The sequence below is a fragment of the Chelon labrosus genome (genome assembly GCF_963514085.1).
Source record: "Chelon labrosus genome assembly, chromosome: 14".
Lineage (NCBI taxonomy): Eukaryota > Metazoa > Chordata > Actinopteri > Mugiliformes > Mugilidae > Chelon > Chelon labrosus.
In genome coordinates this window covers 3,982,503-4,000,715 of record NC_140347.1, presented here as the reverse complement: position 1 = coordinate 4,000,715, position 18,213 = coordinate 3,982,503, and the positions used below count along the sequence as shown (strand labels likewise).

General features: G+C 41.6%; 1 protein-coding gene across 1 annotated transcript in view; it reads right to left on the bottom strand.

Annotated features, from left to right (window-relative positions):
• The window catches only part of col12a1b (collagen, type XII, alpha 1b), a 108,885-nt gene that overhangs the window by 79,452 nt on the left and 11,220 nt on the right, over positions 1-18,213 (bottom strand). The window contains exons 8-16 of the mRNA XM_084560728.1: positions 17,834-18,007; positions 17,138-17,428; positions 16,202-16,804; positions 12,458-12,739; positions 12,051-12,326; positions 4,775-5,044; positions 2,770-3,039; positions 1,275-1,467; positions 803-927 (exon numbers count right to left, since the gene is read on the bottom strand). Of these exons, the coding sequence (XP_084416854.1) occupies positions 803-927; positions 1,275-1,467; positions 2,770-3,039; positions 4,775-5,044; positions 12,051-12,326; positions 12,458-12,739; positions 16,202-16,804; positions 17,138-17,428; positions 17,834-18,007 (2,484 nt within the window). The remainder of the gene's footprint in view (positions 1-802; positions 928-1,274; positions 1,468-2,769; positions 3,040-4,774; positions 5,045-12,050; positions 12,327-12,457; positions 12,740-16,201; positions 16,805-17,137; positions 17,429-17,833; positions 18,008-18,213) is intronic.

Below are 18,213 nucleotides of genomic sequence, written 5' to 3'. Positions count from 1 at the left end.
GATGAATGTTTAGGAACGGCCAAGTCAAAGTCCTGACCTTAATCCAATAGAAATGTTGTGGAAGGACCTGAAGCAAGCAGTTGATGTGAGGAAACCCACCAACATCTCAGAACTGAAGTGGTTCTGTTCTGAGGAATGGGCTAAAATTCCTCCAAGCTGCTGTAGACCACTGATCAGCAGTTACCAGAAACATTTAGTTACAAGGAGGTCACAGCAGATACTGGAAACAAGGAGGACATGATATGTAATATTGGCTCATTGTCCTAAATCAGCAAATACACAAGTATAATGTTTCATGTGTTTCATTGACATTCATTGTACTTTGTCAAGTTTCAGGATTCTCTGCTGATGCTTTGAGTAATTTTTATGCAGAAATGTAGAAAATTCTGAAGGACGCTATATTTTTAAGTGGCACTGTATTTAGCATGTGAGGCGATGGTGGGAGACGTCCAACTGGGCAGTTTATAAATGCTGGTGTCAGCGCCTCAGCATGTCTCTTACATTAGCATGTCATTTTGCTCTACATCACTCTCCAAAGGAGATAAGAGGGCGTTGAGGAAATGCAAGCCAAGCAGCTCAGATTAATTTGTACTAATCACAATCATCTGCGCTGAGTTTTTGGTCTGTGATCCCACACCGATAGTGATACTAATTCCCTCTGACAGAGAATAATTCAGCTCTCTGGCGCTAATCAGGGCGATGCCTCGATGTTAGAACAATTCTACACTGCAAACTATCAGAAAGCGTCTGGTCTGCAGGCTGCTGTCGGAGATTTGTGTGTGGTGTGATGATCAACTTTTACCAGAAGGATCCAGAGGGGGAGGTTCGGGGTCATCAGACAGGGTCGTCTTTTCCTCTCCTGAAAGAGGCAAGCTCTCGCCTCCTTCGAACATCCCAAAGACGGCAACGGAGTACTTTGTTCCTGCCCTGAGGAACAATAAGGAAAAAATATGAATCGAAAACAGTAATTCACACATTAGAAGACTATCTATCTATCTATCTATCTATCTATCTATCTATCTATCTATCTTTACAGCTTATTCCAAAATATGGATCATCTCCCCAAGTCAACAAACAGCTGTTCATGGTTCTGATCCAGCTGTAGGCAGAGATCGGCCATGGTGGCTGCAGATAGCTTGATAGCTTCCAACCATAACAACTGTTTATTTGATTTATTTGCAGCTGTATGTTGTATCCTTGATGCCTAATGACACTAAATACATATTCTGATCATGAATATCAATCAGTATCTTGAGAAAAGTTTGTGCAGTTACCTGAGTTCCTCCAGAACCACTGTGTTATCATCTGGGCCGACCCTGAGTTCCCCCAGGTCTACATCATTCCCCTTGGGGTGAAAGGTCACTTTGTAGCCCGTAACGTTTCCGGGGGCCGGATCCCAGGAGACTCTGAAGCTGGTCCTGGTGGGCTCTGAGGTCTGGAGGTTCCTGGGGGGCTTGTAGGGCGACACTGAAAGGGAAGAACCCGAGCAGGAACTTGAGGACAAACTCACGCAGAGCTAAACGTGACACAACTGCAACTCTTGGCAAAGGTTTTAAAGATCAGCCACGCCACATTCAAGCCACTTTCTCATTAGTCCATAATACAATTCCTTGAACCCGGTGTGAATCGTTAAGAAGCCCAGTGTTCATGCTGTGTGGTTAGTAATGCTAGCGTGTGATTGAGCATGTGTTTTGGTGGTTTTAAAGTGCTGCGTCTCTGCAGGTGTGAGGAGTACTCATCTTAACAGGTTGTTTAAACTTGAAGTCAGTCTCTAAATCAAGACTTTTTTTTCAGGGGGGAACCAAAAACAAAATCTACAATTTGGATAATATAGTCTCACTTGTTTCCAAGGCAGTATGACTTGCGGTCATAAGTTTTCCCTTCAATCGAGTGATAAAATCAAAAAACAAGCCAAGGGTTTCCATTTCCATTTACCGACAATCAAAGAGAACAGCCGGGAAACTGGCTGAGATGGAGGTCAACACGTCACTGTACATGCTGGTCTTATGGGAACAGGGTTATGTTTAAAAGATCTGATTAGTTTGTACTGGAAGTACAGAAATCCATACAGCACGGAGGTATAAAGGGTGCTGCAAGTCCAATTTAGGAGAAATTTGGGAGCGACCCCTAAAACTGAACATTCTAGTTCAGGGGCCACGTACAGCTCAATTTAATCTCAAGCAGGCTGTAACAGTATCATAATAACCTATTAACTCCAAATTTTTTCCTTTGTTTTAGAACGTACAACTACAATATAATTTTTTAACATTTACTGAGCTATTCCTTTACAAAGAATTTTATCAGCAACCTAAAATGATTTAATAAGAACTAAATGAGTGCAATTTCAGTGCATTGCTGTGAACTGTTCTGGGTCTCTGCTGTGTTATGTCCACCACTCTGACTAAAATAGTGGCATCCTTAGTGGACAGATTAGGATTAGCAGCTACTTTTATTGAAAAGTTGCAGTCAACGTCTTCTAGGTCTTAATTTTCTTAATTTTCACTCTTCAGTATTTATCCTGTGGGCCAGATTGGACCCCCCAGGCAGGTCAGAATCTGCAACGGCACAATCAACCAATAAAAAAATCCCTAATCCCTAATTTGAGATTCATCACGTCCAACCTTTGAGCTGAACTCTTCATAATTTTCAAAGGGATCTATGAATTTGAGCTATCTTTAGACTGAGCACAGGTTTAAACGTCTTGGTTAAGATGGAACGTGTTTCTGCAGTGTACTGTCTCTCAGAGGGTTGAATTATGGACCAACGTACGTGTCGTTCCTACTCCTTGCCTTGCTTTGCCTTCCCCGCGCTTGTAGATGGGTAGAACGGTGATGTTGTAGGTGGTCATGGGCTGCAGGCGCTTCATGACTGTGGACGTGGACGTCCCGGGGATCTTCAGGACGATCTCTTTGCCTCCACCGCGGCTCAGGCCGTACTTCAGCCGGTAGTTGACCACCTTGCCCGGTGCTGGCGTCCATCTGACCCTCATGGTTCGCTCGGTCTCGTCCGACACTCTCAGTGTCTTCCCGGCAGCAGAGGCTGGAATCAAAGAGTTCATTTAAAGCTTCAACCGATCGCCTCTCCTACTCTGTATTGTTTGTATTTGTTCTGCATTCATAACTTCAGGCATGACTGTTGAGCAACGCCATGCACATCAAGCCAAAACTAATTGGTTATAAATTAGGCTTTTACCCACAAGTGATCAATCCAGAGGAAATGATAACCACATTTTTCTTTTACCCCGAAACAACGAAGTCCCGTAAAATAAAATCAGCTCATTCCAATGGTTCTGCAAGTGATTAAGAAAGCTTAGCAATGGAATAATGTGTACATTTAATGATCCCTTGTGAAGTCTTTCAAACTACTTGATTTCACTCCGGAGGATTTTTATTGCTGGAAAAAACAATACTGCGTCCAACTTTTAAATGTGCCGATAGATTTGAACAAATCTACAAAAGCAGGAGATGCGGTGTAGCTGCTGGAAGGATGCACGGAGGAACAATGCGTACTAAGGTGTGGACGTTTATCGACATGTCGCTCTGATTTCCCGTGAGTCCACACGGAAAGACAAGAGTTTTAACGTCTGCATGAGGTCACAGGAACATAACACAACAAAAACCATGTCGGTTTTCACTCTAAATCACAGTTTGAAAATAATTTAAAATGAAAATCCATAAACTAGGAACCAGAACTCTTTTGGAGAACTGTCCAGACAAAAGAAAACGTTGAACTGGCTCGTAATCATGTGACCTTGCAATCGGTGATCTAAGTATTTTCTATAAAACGTTTACTGACAAAAGCCACAGTGTCCTTAACTTCCCTTTGATGGTTAAAGATAAAGGCTCATGACCACTTCCAATGAATTTCAACACCTGTGCTGCAGAGCTGATCTCAAACTAACCAATCACAAAAAACAACCTGACCTAAAATCTAATTGGATCAATGGAGCTACTTCTCCTACTTAGATCAGACTAGATCAGGATATGAGTCTCCATCTGGATTTAATTATAGGGCGATACAGAGAAAATTAATTGGATAGTCCTCCAACCAATCAGAGCCAGTCAGTGAGGTCGATGTCTGTCCATCACCACATAAAGCCCCGTCCAAACTTTCTGATTGGCCTGGCAGATTTTTGCTGGAGCAGAATCAGTTCCCAAAGGAGAGACTCCAGAACAACTTTCCCAAACTAATTTATTAGTTTTTTTTATGGTAAAAGTCAGGCTGACTTCTAGGATGTGTTAAGGCAGGATTTGTCAAACTTCCAGAGCAGCAGAGTTAGCTGCTTGGACGTGAGTTTTATTACAAAAAAACAATGAATATCTTCATCGTCTTTATCAATGCTCCGTGTCGTCACACGGTTCGTCCCCCGTGTTTAATTACCCAACAACTCAACTCGTAAACGTTGTGTGTTCACAGCTTTAGACTCTCAAAATTGTCCAACAGATGACGTGCATACTGTTGCTCTTCTGTCCATCACCACATGAAGCCCTGAACCCAAACGATCTGATTGGCCCGGCAGATCTTTGCAGGAGCAGAATCAGTTCCCAACGGAGAGACCAACGGAAGTTGAATCGCAGACAAATGCACATAATTTAAAAGCTAGGTATTAAGTAGCATTTATTTTGTTCTTTTAAATATGTTCAGTTCTTTTTGTCGTTTATTTAAATTCCTATTTTGGACTCTTGTTTTTTTAAATAAATCAGTTTTATTACAGGTTAAAGAAAGAGACTGATTCTGTTTCCAGATCATAGATCCAGAGTCAGTGGTGTCTTACCATCTGTGGTCTCCTGTCCAGTGAGGGGGTCGCTGTCTTTGTGACTGTAGGCGGCGACCACAGAGACTTGATAAAGCGTCTCTGGACTCAGACCGTCTAGCACGGTGCTGGTAACATCCCCCGGCAGCGTTTTCTCTCCGCCCTCTGAGGAGAACAGCGACCTCCATCGAAGCCGGTACATGTCCACGCTCCCAGGCGCTGCCGTCCAGGATGCCGTGAAACTGGTGTCGGTTACATCGCTGGTGACAAGGTTTTTAGGAGGGCCAACCTCTGGAAACAACAAGTGAAGGTTATTTTTTTTTTTAATGTTACTCATTTAAACACATATCAAAATGAGATAAATATTGATATTTTACCAAAACACCCCCAGATTTCCTCCCAGATGTTTTAAAAGTCAACTGTGAGCAATGCTGGCTGAGTTCCTCAAATGTTCTTTCCAGTATTTGTCAGTTTTTAGTTTTTTTTTTAAATCCATCTTTGCTTTAAAACAAAGGAAGCCTTTGGACGGGCCGGCAGATCAAATTATCTTTTAAAATGGAAACTATTAAAAGGCTGTGGAGTGGACGGCGGAGTCAAACAGCTCACCACAGCTATAAAGGGCAGAGACGACGGGATAAACACATGTGAAGAGCTGTCCAGACTCAATGGATTCTTTTTTTTTCTTTCTTTTTTTTGAGGATATTTTAAGACATTTCGGCTTCATTAGAGAGGAGAGGGGACACATGAAAGAGGAAAGACATAAAACTTGTTAGGGTCCACTGAGCCAACACAGCAGCACCAAGAGGAAATCACTTCACTGTCGTTTATTGGACATCTTTACTTCATCAGATCGTGACTATAGTCTGGCCTTTACCGATATTCTACATTTTGATGTTTTTATCTTTAACAAAGTCTCAAGTTAAATTTCGTTGGTTTTATGAACCTTAAGTATTATAAAACTCTGACCTCAGTTTTTTAACATCATATTTTCGTGGTTCTGTTTCCAGTTAAACCAGGGAAACATTTTAGTAAAAAAAAATATATATCCTGTGTACAGATTGAGTCCCTTGCTTCCTCTGATGGCTGGAAAAATCTGGTTTTAACATATTTGTTGGAAAATATATGTTTGGGGATTTTCAATGCAAAAATGTCTGAAAATGAATCTTTCAGACAAACGGGTTCATTCATTCTGTTTTCTCCTCAAACTTTGATATTTGATATTTCAATATGAATATTTACTTTACTGAACCAACCAATAAATACTTCATACTTTATACATTATATTATAGTAAAGTCATGTTGAAAGTTGATTGTATTAAATATGATACTCTGATGCGTTTCATGATGCTGTCTGTGTTATGCCAATTTTTTCAAATTAAATAAATGTAAAATATTAAAATGTCATCTTAGTATATGCATTCATTTATTCTAATGTTGCAGAGGTTCACTTGGTAATCATTGTCTTTAATATTTAGAAAATCAGAGGCACACACACACACATTTGTCTTTCAGTCCATATTTGTCTTAACAGGAACAGAACAGTTTTTGTTTAGTCTAGACAAAATGAAAAAGCCAATTGTTTAAACCTAATTAAATGTTCCAAATACAACGAAGTGTATTTTTAATTTGTTCTAAAATTAAAAATAACAAAGCCTGTAAAACCCTGATGTGTTAAATATGATACCTCTGGAAGATGTTCTCAATTAATTTTTCTTTAAGGTTCCTATAAGAAGTTAAGTAAAATTAAGAAAAACTAAAATGACTTCACTTTATAACAATGTGTTTACACACAGCCATATGACGATGAAAGAAGAGTCGATATCGTGTCTGAACAGCAGTCGACAGCATGTACAGAGGCTGGAAAGACTGAGGATCCATGTTTCCACAACGTGATAATTATCACAGCGTATTAGAGCCAGCTATATAATTAAGTGCGTGAGCAGAACAATTTTTTTTGCAAGTTGATCCAGATCTTCAGTTAGAGAGGAAGGAAAAAAGAAAAGAAAGGAAAACGCTGAGCTCTCCAAATGTTTATAGTCGGAAAAAAAAGGATCTGTATCTGGTCTGTATTCAGAAAGCTTCCTCTGCACATTGACAGACGTCTGAATGCTTGTGCACCAGAAAATATTATTTGGCAAATATTATTTCAATAAGCTAAGAGCCACTAATACTAGAAATATTTTCTCTGGTTGGTGGCTCAGCAGACCAATCAGAAGGCCAGCAAACGGCCATCAATTGCGTTCTCTGTATCGGTTGAAACACGCCTGCTGGTGTGTTACCAGTTATTCTGATAAGAAGTGAGCGTGGCTACGCTAGGCTAGCAGGTCTGAGGAGGTCTCTCTGCGCTGAAGGCCTACAGTCACACTGGAAAGTCTCTCCACTCATTAGTTTGTTTAAACTTGGCCTCCTGACATGTTCCAACTACCATCAGCTGTTTAATGCCACTTGAAAGGTGGAGAGCGACTGCTGTCTTTGTACGGGTGGCCCAGACAGAGGGAAACATCACAGGATGAAACACTGTCCAACTCAGTTAAGTTTCCATTTTGAGCGTTTAGGCTCATTTGAATGCAATGGAACGTCAGGACGCTGACTGAGCAGATGATAAAATGTAAAATGGGATCTTTGTCAGGATAGATTTCTCTTTCATTTCTTCTATAATAATGTTTTGGGTTGCTGTGTCCAAATAGATCTTTATTGGTACTTGCTGAGGTGTATTTATGGTTAATACTTTTGTATGCTGTGTTGTTTTTGTATATTAGTGACGTCTCGATCGATAGCAGGGAAGATTCAGGAATTTTTAAAATGATCAGATCGGTATCAGGCTTCAGCCTTGTCTGATCTTTTGAGGTTATTTATTTAAGGTCTTCCATACTGAACGTTTAAAAGAAGAGAAAAGTTTCCTGGAGACAGCGTCAAGGAGAAACATCTTCCAGAGAGGGTTAGGGAGTTTATGGCAGTGTTGGATGACCAGAACATTTCTGGAGTAGAGAACACAAGGTACCAGCTACCCTCTCCACACTACATTAACTTTGACAGAAAGATTTATTGGACTGAATCCAGTCAACTCTAGGAGAAGACAAGGAAGACAAGAAGAGACTTTAGGAAGCTACAGGAGACCAACTTGATCAGGACATCTCTCCCCCCATGAGACCAACCACCATTACACACCAAATCACCATTTGAGAATTACGTCAACAAATGTGACGCCTCTTCTTTTATCCAGGTTTTTCCACTGGGTTTCTTTCTCTAACCAGAGGTACAGTTAGCAACGGTAGGAGCCCTCTGGTTGGTGAATCAGTAGACCAATCAGAAGCCAACAAAGGGTCTATCTGCTCATCTGAAACTCTGCTGCTCTGATACTATACCTACATTAAAACCAGTGCGCTTATGCTTTCTCTGTAAAACCTCCAACTTTACAGTAAGAGCTTCGTCAGGGCCTCGTTTGTCAGCAGGAGATTTTAAGTTTATGACCAAATGGAGGCTAAAATGGAAAACTCACCTTGGTGCCAAACATCCGCAGGTTACAGTGTTTTCTGTGATACATCACTCCTAATTCAGGTCATTACACAAACGTCTGTACAAAGGATTTGTTTTCATTCTTTAGGATTTGTTCAAACAATGGCAAAGTAGATCCCAGGATAAAGTCAAACGACATTTTGTATAAATTGGGTCCAACTCGCTCAGCTGTGTGGCGTAAACCTGTCCACAGCCGAGATATAAAGGAGCTGCAGCTGCTGCCTTTGGTTTTAACACTCGTCTGGAAGAACCGCAGAAAGTTGACATGAAGCAGGACTTCCTGAGATGGAAAACTTTTTAAAGCTGAGGGAATGATTCAGGAGCCACAAAAGCCGCAGTCAGATGGATGACTGTGCATCTTTGAAATTACCTAATTCATTGTGAATGGCTTCTACAAAGACAAACAAACAAAAGAAAACTCTGCTAAACCAGAGCGATAAATCACAATAAAACTCCAAAATGAGCAGAGAGGCAGTGACGAGGTGCGTTTGAAGAGGTTTTGGAGACAGGTTTTATCGTCTGATTACATGCTAATGAGCTTTAAGTGTCGTTCTTTATATTTTTATGACTTTTTCTTCTATTAAACTCAAAACTTTCACCTTGTAAAATCTAAAACTGGACAAAGAGATGCTCGTAATAGGTTCATTTTTTTGTCGCTGTGGCTGTTGGTTGTGTCAGGCCTGGACTCGTCTGAACCCGTCAAATGACTTGGCCTTCCCAGGTGTGTTTTAGAGGCTACAGGTGAGGACACACTGAAACGTACTGGTCTGAGCTTCCAGATTTGGTTTGGCTACGACCGGACTTAGAGAGACATGAACAGAGAAAAATGGGGAAGTAAATGGAGACAGAGGAATGAGTGAAGTCCTCCCGGCTCCTCCTAACCTTCCAGCCTTGCTCTCAGCTGGGTTACATTCCTGTCCAGTCTTGCTGTGTTTCATCTGCTCAGTCCACTGTAATCTATCAGACCAAACACTGCTTAAATACCTGCAACTAGATGTGGATGACTCAGGATACAATGCAATACCCCAAAAGATCTCATTTTCACTGCTTTAAACGTCAATATTTCTGCCCATGTCTGCAAAACAAAACCTGCATCAACATGTCCTTCACGCAGACCACCAATACTCACACTCCCTGCTAGGGATGGCCAATCCAGGCCACTTTTAAAATGACTGGATCTGTATCAGGTTTCAGTCAAGACTGATCTTCAGTAGTTTAGCTGTACTATAAACTAAAACCAAGAAGGGGAAGCAAAAATCACTTGTGATGATCTGGGTGCCTTCCAGGGCTCAGTCACAGCAATTACAGTGAAACCACAAACACTTAGAAGCTGTGGAGCTGTGCAGTCATAATATTAAAATAAGAATAATAATGATAATCTGGGAGGATCAGCCGCCTGCGAGAGCTCACAGAGAAATAAAGTGTCGTTAATTTTACATCTTCACATTAGCTGTGAGATCCAGACTCTCTGATTTGTGAAATTATTCAATGTTTCTTTTGGGAAATAAATCTTTGTTTTACATCTTAAATTACATTTTTTAAATTGAATTCATTCCCAATATGATGAGGGAGCAGAAGCTAAACATCTTGTTTCTCCAACAGCAGCCATTTCTTCATGAACAAACTTCTACTCATTTTGTTGCCAGGTTTTACCAAGTTTTTCCGTCCAACAGCCACTTTAACAAAGGTCAGAATCTTAATCTAGAACAAATTTAACCAAAGAAACCTAAATTAATTACTGCTTGTTCCAAAATTTGTGTCATGTCCCCAACTCACTGCATAAAGCCCCGCCCAAACGATTTGATTGGCCCGGCAGATCTCTTCCTTCTCTCCCAACAGAGAGACTCCAGACCAACTTTCCACCACAGAAAAAAGTCGGTGAGGGAAGTTGATCTGGATTCCAGGTTAAATCACAGATGAATTCACATTAGCTAAAAGCTAAGTATTAGCTCGTAGTTATTTGCAAATGGGTTCTTCTTACACAAAGAGACTGATTCTGTTTCCAGAGAAGGAAAAATGTAATAAAGAGTTAAATGGCTCCCATGTAACCATGCATTACTTCCCAACTCCAGAGTAGATGGAAAAGACAGCAAGGAAAAAGGGCAAAACCTCATGGCACAGAATCAACTCATAGTTGTGAGATAGTGTAATGGTACAGTAAACACTGTAATGGGGACAATATTGTGAGCCTTACTGGGGAGGAAAACATAAATTCATCTGAGAGCCAGCTGGGTGTTTCATGTCAAAGAGGTGTGAGGTGGATTTAATGCCGTCTCGTTTCACGAACCATCAAAATCACCTCAGACGACGAGCAGCTGCCCCGTCTGAGGGAGCTGGAGGAACTGAAGGATAAGACATGCGGTAACCATGGTACACTGGAAAACAGTGTTTTTTTTCTTTTTCATTTCCAGCTCTGTGCTCAGCATTTTTATAATCTTAAGTATCTTTAGACAATACATAATACTTACAAGTGGCAAAGTTATGAGCCCCTTGTTGCATAATGCACTGTTAACTGAGAAGCATCTTCAGTTTACTTCCCTTCTATGTTTATCACCTCTGAGTACACTTCTGTCTGCTTTTCATTCCTTTCCCTGTAAGGCAGGACAGATCTCAATGGGTGGCAGCTTGTACTAACACTGCAGGGTTAGGAGTTCACTTTCCGCTGGGGTCAGAAATGTGTGGACTCCTGGCACTCCCAGGCAAGTTTGGAATACAAGCAAACCCAAAAAAAATAAAAAATAAATCACACGCATAGATTCACTGAGGACGTTAGAATAAACTGTTCATTGTCTGGTGATGCAAAGACTGAACACACCCAGAATGTCAGCTCAGGTTTAGAACTAGAGAACTGCCACCTACTGAAGCTTCAAACATCCCACTAATCCTCCTCACCAGTGGATACTACGCAACTATGCAATTAGAAATAGTTTTGTGAGCTGCGTTGTCTATTTCTCTTTATGTAGTATTTGATTTGTCTGCAGTAGGTTTCAGCACACTAAAACATTTAATTGATAATGAAGGGATATTTCTGGATGACATTGTCGATTTATCCAGTTGTGTTTACGAGAGTCTATGCTGTCTGACTTGCTCAAGTGAAATGTTTGTGGAGGTTTTCAGTCATCCAGGTCATGGGTCATGGTTTATCCAAACAAAACGAGGGCAACTGGACTTGTGGAGTTTCTTGAAGGTGTTTCGTCCAAGTCTTCAGTTCTAAAAGACTTAGGGTTAGGGTTGGGGGGGTTGGGGTTTAAACAGGAACATCCGTGGTTGGTGTCCACCTGAAACTCACATGACTAGAGTCTGTTAACAACCAGATACTCAAACTGTGATAGGAAGAATCTATTTTGATCCTGTTTTCCCTCCACAGTGAATGGCACTCTAACGTACCTTTAATGTCCAGAGGCTCCAGTCTGAAGGTGTGAACAGGGGTGACACCTTTTGGGGAAGTTGTTCAGACTGTGTTGTAAGTTGATGAGTCAGTTTAGGAGTTATTGGTAGACATCACCCACAGAACTAAACCCTAAACTCCCCACCAGTCTTTTAGAACGAAAGACTTGGATGAAACTCCTTCAAGAAACCCAACAAGTCCAGTTGTCCTTGTTTCAACTAATTTCTAAAAGAGACCAATTCAGGATCATGGTTGGTGCCCAACTCTCAGTTTGAATATCTGGGTAACCCTACCCAACACCACTGATGTGGAAACACCAGTAACACAAATTACACGGGATACTGTTGAGTCTAAAAGCCTAAATTTGATGAGTATGAGGCAAACAGAAATTACCTTCTTTGGTGGTGCCTTCGGTCTGAAGCGGCTCTCCAGAGGAGGTCAGGTATTCAGGCGTGACGGTGACGCTGTAGGTGGTTTTGGGCTGAAGCTCCTGCAGAACGGTGGTCGTCTCCAAGCCAAAGGTCGTCGTCTCCATCCTCTTGCTCTTGTCCCCAACTGGTTCGTAGGTCACGCGGTAGCGGGCGACGCCCCCCGGAGCCGGCTGCCATGACACTCTGAAGCTGTCTGTCGTCTCTTCAGATACTCTGAGGTCACGCACCGGGCCTTGCTCTGTAACATGTGTATGAGTTAGTGTTTTACTGGTATTTCATCTGCAAAAACACTTCCCTGCACAAATCTGTTGTTTAAAATGTTATGTATAACAGTTGCTCTTGATGGTTTTCTTATGTAAATTTTTTCACCTTCTAAAGTGGTTTCATATCCGGTCAGAGGCACACTGTCGTCTTTCTCGTACTGAGCGTAAATGTTGACCTCGTAGCGGGTGTTAGGGTTGAGGAGAGGGGGCAGGATGGTGGTGAGGGTGTCCCCGGGTACAGAGATGGACACGTAATGTCCGTCGGGGTCGTCCGCCGGCTTAAACTGAACCAGATAGGACTCGACGTTGGTGCCGTCAGACTCCCACGAGGTCCTGAAGTTTCTGGGTCCGATGTCCGAGAAGGTCAGGGACGTTGGTGGGAGGAGTTCTGCAGGAAATGGAAGATGATAGAGTTAAGGTGAGATTTCTTGAATTTCATGATTAAAAAAACAATTTAAACAATATTAGAGACTCTTTCAGTTGATGTCAAAGATGGTTGGACAGTAACAAGTAGGAAAAAATAATCAAAAACAGACAAATATTCAACTATACCTTCTCAGTAACGCTTAAATCAAAGCTAACAAAGATAATTTAGACTTATCGGTAGTGTCGGGCCTGTTCTTTTTCTGCATTTTTACTACTGCAATGTTGCAAATTTTGCAACTAATAAGACAGACTTGCTAACCAAAGACTTAAGTTGTACCACAATGAAAAACTCAATGACAAAGTGAAGGCAGCTGACAGTAGCACGACGGAAATAAACAACAACGAGGGTTTAGTTTGTTCAAGGAAACTATGCAGAGCCATCTATACTGAGAAGCCAAGTGTTGTTCAGTAAAACATTCTTGTTACTGTCGGAGTCAACCAAGTCGGTCATGTTTTCTCAATGTGGAAAAAGTTGTTGGTTCATCTTAAAATGGTCTGGAGTTTCTCCATCAACGAGAAGTTCTTTGGTACTCAAGTTAAATCCTGTTAAAATACTTAAGGTTTCCTGTTTGTCCTCTTTCTTTAGTTATTTGTTCTATAACACTGATGTAATAAATTATGCGAATTGATTGAAGCCAACGACGTGATAAATGAAGCAGTGCAGTGCAGGACAGTCAGCTGAAAGTTTTCATTTCAGGGCTTAATGTGGTGGAGAAAAAAAAAAATAGATATCTGTGTGAAGTCTGTAAGTTAAATCTAATCACGGTCACGGTCACAGTGTTTCTGTGAAACCGGCCCCAGATGTGAAATGTGTGGTGATGCCTCGTCAGGAAAAAGATCCGTTTATTCCTGTTGTAACAGATTTTATGGTCGGCGCGTTTTCACCGCAAAAGTCGTTTGAGATTAGACCGAACACAACCCTGACGAATTAATTCACTGAAGTCAGTTCTGCTTTAACAGGGCTACTTCAGCCTTGAGACGTTAAAAAAAAAAATCTTTTACAGTTTACTCCAAGTGTACACCAATCAGCCACAACATTAAAACCACCTGCCTAATAGTGGATTGGTCTTTCTTGTTCCTCAAAAACAGTTTTGACTCCGCAGGGAATGGACACTGGCCTTCTGTAAGGGTGACTTTAACATTTAAGTAACATTTTTAGTAATATTTACAAAAAAAAGCAAAACACAAGTTCAAACAAGAGTTTTTAAGAAACCCTACAGTTGCCATTGTTTCAGCTACATGAGATTGGTAAATGTATTTTTCGCAAGAGGATCTTTTAACCCAACTCTAAAATGATATAATGAACAGTATCTCTTATATACTACTGCATAAAAGTAGTTCTTTTTAATCATATCTCACATTCTTCTCCGCTGACAAATGAATTAGTCAATTCTAGGGTCAGCTCTAAGAGTTGAGCAGAATGACGATTCGACCTGAAGACTGACAAGCTAATTATTAACAGTTAATAGGTCTGTAAAGGTTCTCGGTCATCCAGGTCATGGTATAAATGACAAATAAATCTCAATTGAGGACAACTGGACTCGTAGGGTTTATTAGAAACAGCATTTGGACACTTGATCAGGAGTTTGGAGCCGACTTTTTATGTCATTTGAGAAGGGTTTATTTTTTTTTGGTATGATCCCGCTGACCTTGCTATGGGGTGGAGGTGCTTGGTCAGCCACACCGATAAAGGTGGGTGCATGAGTTTAAGTTGCGGCACCTGTCGAAGTGCTTTTAATATTGTGCCAGATCGAGTGTAGATTAAAAGCAGATGGTAAAAAAAAAAGAAGAAAATTTGAGCTAAACCTTCATCTCTTTCTGGAGCGTAGAACAACTACCTTGACTTTCTTCTGAAGGAAAAAGAAAGTAGAATGGGGCGCGGGGGGGGGGGGGGCAGACCTGGTAAATACCTTTAATAAAGGTGTAGAAGCAACAATCCATCCTTCTACCATTATAATGACTGCTGTGAAACATCAAACTGTGAGAGCTCTTCGAGTCAATGTGTTGTTGGATGGGAGCTGTGACTGTGCTGCTCAAAGTCATTATTATATAAGGATTATATAATCTGTAATCAAAGCTGGTGTGAGTCACATCTAATGCTGGCAAAGGATTATTTGCCTTTTTAAGTGGATGAAACAGCGTTGAGAGTTCTCGCTTGTTTAAAACCGGACTACCAGATGTTTTTTTGGGGGGGGGGGGTTGTCTGATGATTTCTGCACCAAGATTGCATTTCAAAGTCGAATTTTGTTTACAGCAACGTGACAGACGGGACACCTGACAGTATGGATTGGCTTGATGTGGTAACAGCGAGTCATCTGGACGTTTAAACAAATGCAAACACGTCTCCGCAAACACTATTTGACCCAGTTCTACTATTTCCACATGCAGGAACTCTCCCTGCCCTTGAGAGATCAAAAGGTGGACATGTGTTTTACACATTGAGGCCAAAAAAAAAGAGGGTTTAGTTGAAAAAAGACACGCTTGGAAGAAGTGACATGAACGTAATTGTGTGCACATGGACGACTAGTGGTGCTGATGTGTGTTCCTCGCCACCAGGAAGGTCGGTAGAGTTACATCTGACTGTGGCACTAATTCATTTTTAAAAGGTTGATGTGATTACTACATGTGATCCAAATAATGATCTAAAGTTTCTGCAACACGTGGTCAAATTTCAAACTAATCTGCTGAGACGTCAAAAAGCACAAAGCTCACAAATAAGTAAAAGCAGGTGTTTGATGACATTATGTAGAGGAAGCTGTAGTTCGGAGTAAAAAACACTTAAATGTGTGACAAACTTAGATAAGAATTAATACAGATAAAAATTGTTGATAAGTCTCTGAAATGATGGCAACAAACGTGTTTAGCTCATTTTGCAGTTTTAACACCATTAGTAAAAGTTCACACCTTTAGAATATGTAAATTAATCTCTGACTGTGGATCATTGTTGAAACGAGTGTAATTCTGCTAAAATTATCTTGTGCCAATAATCAAAACAAGCTTGTCCGTGAAGCACACACATTAGTTCTCTAATAAATGATGAATAAACAAAAAAAAAACTTCCAATATTCCAACCAAAAACTGACGTTGACAGTGAATGCAAAACTGACCGACTCCCATTATCTTCTAGCATGGTCTAATAGGCCAGTCCAACCTCTCATCCCTGATCCAATGAAATAAAGGGAATAAACACACGCTCAAACAGTTCAAACCAGTCCGATAATTTTGAAAATACCTTGATCAGGCCTGATATCAATCGGGACGTCCCTACAAATACAGAATCTGGTCAAATATTGAAGGAGAAGCCAGAATCAAACAGGAGAACTGGTACCCAAGAATAAAGCAACAACAGATTGCTGAAAGGATGTCAAATACAAATACAAAGCACAGTGTCATCTGCATAGAGGATTAGAGCAATGTTACTTACGTCTCTGGTTGATTTTGCGAAGTTCCTGCTCGATCCTCAGGCAGATGGACTGTGTGAGTTCTTTGGAAATCCTCTGGAAAGCGTCAAAGTCTTCGACGGTGTACACGTGGGTCGCTGCAGGTTCATTGGCGATGGCCTCCAGCTCACTTCGTACAGCGTCCTTAACACCGACAGCAAAGATCTCCACGTCAGCGTTCCTGAGCTTGGTGGCCGGGTCCCTGAAGGCGTCAGAAGACTTCCCGTCGGTGATGAGGATGGTGACTCGAGGAACGTTAGCTCGAGCTCCTCTGTTGGCTTGGAAGATCTTTTCCCTCACGTAAGTCATCGCCTTGCCGGTATTGGTGGAGCCGCCACGATACGGGAAAGTCCTCACCCCCTTGACCACGGCGTTCAGGTCGTGGTGGGTGTTCAGGTAGAACTCTGTGTGCGGGTCTCTGCTGTATTGGACCAAGCTGATCTGAACCTTGTCTGGACCAATATCAAAGGTGTTCACCAACACCTCAACAAAAGCTCTCACTTTGGCAAAGTTGTCCAGGCCGATACTGTAGGATCCGTCAACCAGGAGGACAACGTCGGCCTGCACATCCCTGCCGAGGGAACACTCTACATGGGAGAAGAAAAAAAAGGTGAGTACAAAGGTACAGCTGACTACCAATGCCATTACAATTCAACGACAGAACATTAAAATGTATATAAAGCTAGTCACCCTTAGTGAGACATGTTTAAAAGACTTTAAAAGAAGATGTAGGGTGATTTTGGTAGCATTCCCATTTGGTCCAATCAGCACATGTTTGTGACTCTGATTTTTCAAATAAACCTTAACCTATGTATTTATCTGTGTAATTATATCTTGGTAAGCTCAGCTGTTGTATATTAACTTAGATCAAAGTTAAGGTTCACAAAAAGGCCAAAAGATACTGTTTATTTTGCACTAACCTACTGAAACCTTGACTGGCTGAGTCTTCTGCATGGCTGTGATTGGCTCGCTGGGTGCCAGGTCCTTCATCGCGAACACGCTGATCTGGTACAGTGTGTCCGGGGAAAGCTGTTTGACCACCACCGACGTCTGGGTCGATTGCACATAGAGATCCTGCTGCTTGCTGCCGGCTATCATGGGCATTACCTGAACCTTGTACATGGAAATGTCCCCAGTGGAGGCGTCCCACTTTACCCGCATGGACTTGGAGGCCACCTCCACGACTTCAAGGTTAGAGGCTGGCTCAATCACTGCAAAAAAATCAGAATAAGAACTACTAATCCTAGATTTGAAAAACAAAACCCATTTAGAAACCCATAGAATTAGCTCATTCCAGCGCTGCCAAGTGTTGAACAGTGGTGTCTCCGAAAGAATCCTAGAAAGTTTTCTGTCATCCAGGTCATGATAGGTCCACAAATCAAGTGGAACCAAGGACAACTGGACTTGTTGGGTTTCAAGAAGCCCTTGAGGAACCATTCAACCCTTCAAGAGACTTATAAGGTTTCTTAAAACACTACAAGTCCAGAAGCCCTTGTTTCAGCTTGTTTTTTTGGTTAAATTGTTTGGTTCAGTTAAATCGTCTTTAGACCACATCTGAAACAATATAATGGAGCATACATAAAGCAGGAATAGAAGTAGTTTTTATCACAACTCACATTCGTCCCCGCTGACGAATGAGCTGAGCTGATCGTTGACACCGGCACACATCTGGGCAATGAGCTCCTTCTGCACCCTCTTGATTGTGTCGAAGCTGGCGACATTAAAGATGTGGCTTTGGTGTGGAGTCGAGGCCACGAGCTTCATCTCCTCTTCGTCGGCTTGTCGGATACCTAAAGATAGACCAAAGCAAATCAGAGTTGCGGAAAATGCATAATGTATAACTCTGTGGTCGTCACTGCCCGCCAAAATTTAGTCGGGCAGCGACAGAGGCGACAGAGGCGACGCCAGCAAATTCACAGCCATCCTTGTAAAGCCACTGGCATCATGCGAAAATTAAGTGTGTCAGAGGTAACGGGCCGTATTCGATCCAGGTCTG